The sequence below is a fragment of the Emiliania huxleyi genome (assembly GCF_000372725.1).
Source record: "Emiliania huxleyi CCMP1516 unplaced genomic scaffold EMIHUscaffold_3533, whole genome shotgun sequence".
Classification (NCBI taxonomy): Eukaryota; Haptophyta; order Isochrysidales; family Noelaerhabdaceae; genus Emiliania; species Emiliania huxleyi.
Genome location: NW_005199331.1, coordinates 1 through 1,946, shown reverse-complemented (window position 1 = coordinate 1,946; position 1,946 = coordinate 1). Strand labels below are relative to the sequence as shown.

General features: G+C 65.9%; 1 protein-coding gene across 1 annotated transcript; it reads right to left on the bottom strand.

Annotated features, from left to right (window-relative positions):
- Nucleotides 1–1,134: 1,134 nt before the first annotated feature.
- Nucleotides 1,135–1,906, bottom strand: EMIHUDRAFT_255500 (hypothetical protein; the record flags this gene model as incomplete). Its single annotated transcript, XM_005772653.1, has 3 exons — nt 1,135–1,587; nt 1,657–1,734; nt 1,877–1,906. 3 exons carry the CDS (start codon nt 1,904–1,906, stop codon nt 1,135–1,137), a joined length of 561 nt encoding a protein of 186 aa, XP_005772710.1.
- Nucleotides 1,907–1,946: the final 40 nt, after the last annotated feature.

Below are 1,946 nucleotides of genomic sequence, written 5' to 3'. Positions count from 1 at the left end.
GGCGGTCGAGCTGCTGCTGCAGCGCGGCGCGGAGGTCGACTTGCAGGACAGCGACGGCTGGACCGCGCTGATGTGTGCCGCCGACAACGGCCACGAGCGGGTGGTCGAGTTGCTGCTGCGGCGCGGGGCGAATATCAACAAGCAGAGGAGCGATGCAGCACCGCGCTGATGTACGCCGCCAGCTGGCGACCAAGTCGACGAACCCGATGACGGGCGAGGCGCTCGAGTACACAGGGCTCTTCTCGCACCACATGCTGCGCAGGCAGATCCGCGGAGTGGCCAGAGAGTGTGTGGCAAGAGGCGCATCCAGGACGGTAGGTTTGTGTGGCGTTTGTGGAGGGGGGGGGGGAGGGCGAGGGGAGGGCGAGGCGACCGCGCAGCGGAGGAGCAGCGCCTCCCGCCGAATCTGCCGGCGACCCTCCGCCGAATGAGGAGGGCAGCGGGACCATGTCCATGTCCATGTCCATGTCCATGTCCATGTCCATGTCCATGTCCATGTCCATGTCATGTGCATAACTTCACATGACATGGCACACCACATAAATAAATAAATAAAAACGGACACCTCTCTACTGTGAGATGGGGGTAAAAGGGAACACGAACAGGTCCCCGCCCGTGCGATCTTTGTGCAGGGTTCTTTGTGGGTGTGGTCGCGGCGACTAGCCAAAACCAGTAGTCTGGTGAGTGGTGTCTGCCCCGCTTTTTCCGTTTTCCCCATAGCATATTGCCGCTACGCGCTAGCGCTACGCGCTACCGTCTACCGAGTACCGTGCTAGAGCCGCGCGCGCACATGACCATGTTGTGGTCTATGAATCATTTTTTGTACCTTTTGTTTTCCATGTCCACGACGCACGAGAGTCGAGAGTCCACGGCTCTACGCACTATACGGCGTTAACACATACTCATGGGGCTGCCAATACGGTACCTCGGCAGTAACAAACACATACGCCGCCGCGCGCACAGCCGCACACGGCGCGCCTCGCGCACAGCACGGCGCGCGGCCTAGCGCCATCTTGGGGCGCGGCGACACGGCCGAACGCGAGGATCCGCTCTCTCCGCGCTCGATCAACAACCCCCCCCCCCCCCCCCTCCTAGGACACACCTAACTCCTCCTAGCGTGGCCCGCTCCGGGCTCTAATCGGCCCCGAGGAAGCGCCGTGTCGCGGGCGCCGCACGGAGCGCCTCGCTCGCCATCACGCAGTCGAGGTACGCCTGCAGCGGCCCCATCCGGTCGGCTCCCTCCGCCGCGAGATCGGCGGCCGTCGGGAGAAGTGTCGGGAGGCGGAACTTGGCGGGACGCCTGCACCCGCTCGCGCGCACTTCGGGCGCGTGACTGCAGAGCAGCTCGTCGTGCAGACGCACGAACTGCGAGAAGCGCCTCGACACCTCCCACGCCACCGCCTCTGGGTGGCCGCTGCATTCTGCCGCGCCGCCGCCGCCTGCTGCAGCGCCGTCGGCGGGCGCCACGGCGGGCACGCCCTCCACTCGCATCTCGTAAACGACGTGCTGCCGCCCCCAGCTTGGCGAGCCGGGCTGCGAGCCTTTCGTCTCGCCCGAAGGGGCGTGCCCGACGATCCGAACGACCGCCTATGGCACAGAAGCCCAATCCGTTGCGACTCGGCCGACACGATGCGCGTCCAAAGCAACCGGGCGCACCGCCGCCCTCGCCGCCTCGCCAGAACCGCCTCGCACCTCCTCGGGGGGCTCCGACTCCGCCAGCGCCGCCAGCGTCCCCTCCCCCTCCACCCCCTCCTCCGCCGCCGCCGTCGCCTCCGCCGCCGCCTTCTTCTTCGACGCCGCCTCCGCCGCCGCCCAATACTGCTGAGCCTCCTTCCCCGGGGGTCTGCGCCTCTGGTTGCCACCTCTTTCGGTTCACTTCTTTTGGCGGCAATACGCCTTCGGCCATTTTTTCGGGGAATCCTTCGGTGATGGTGCAGTCTAATTTT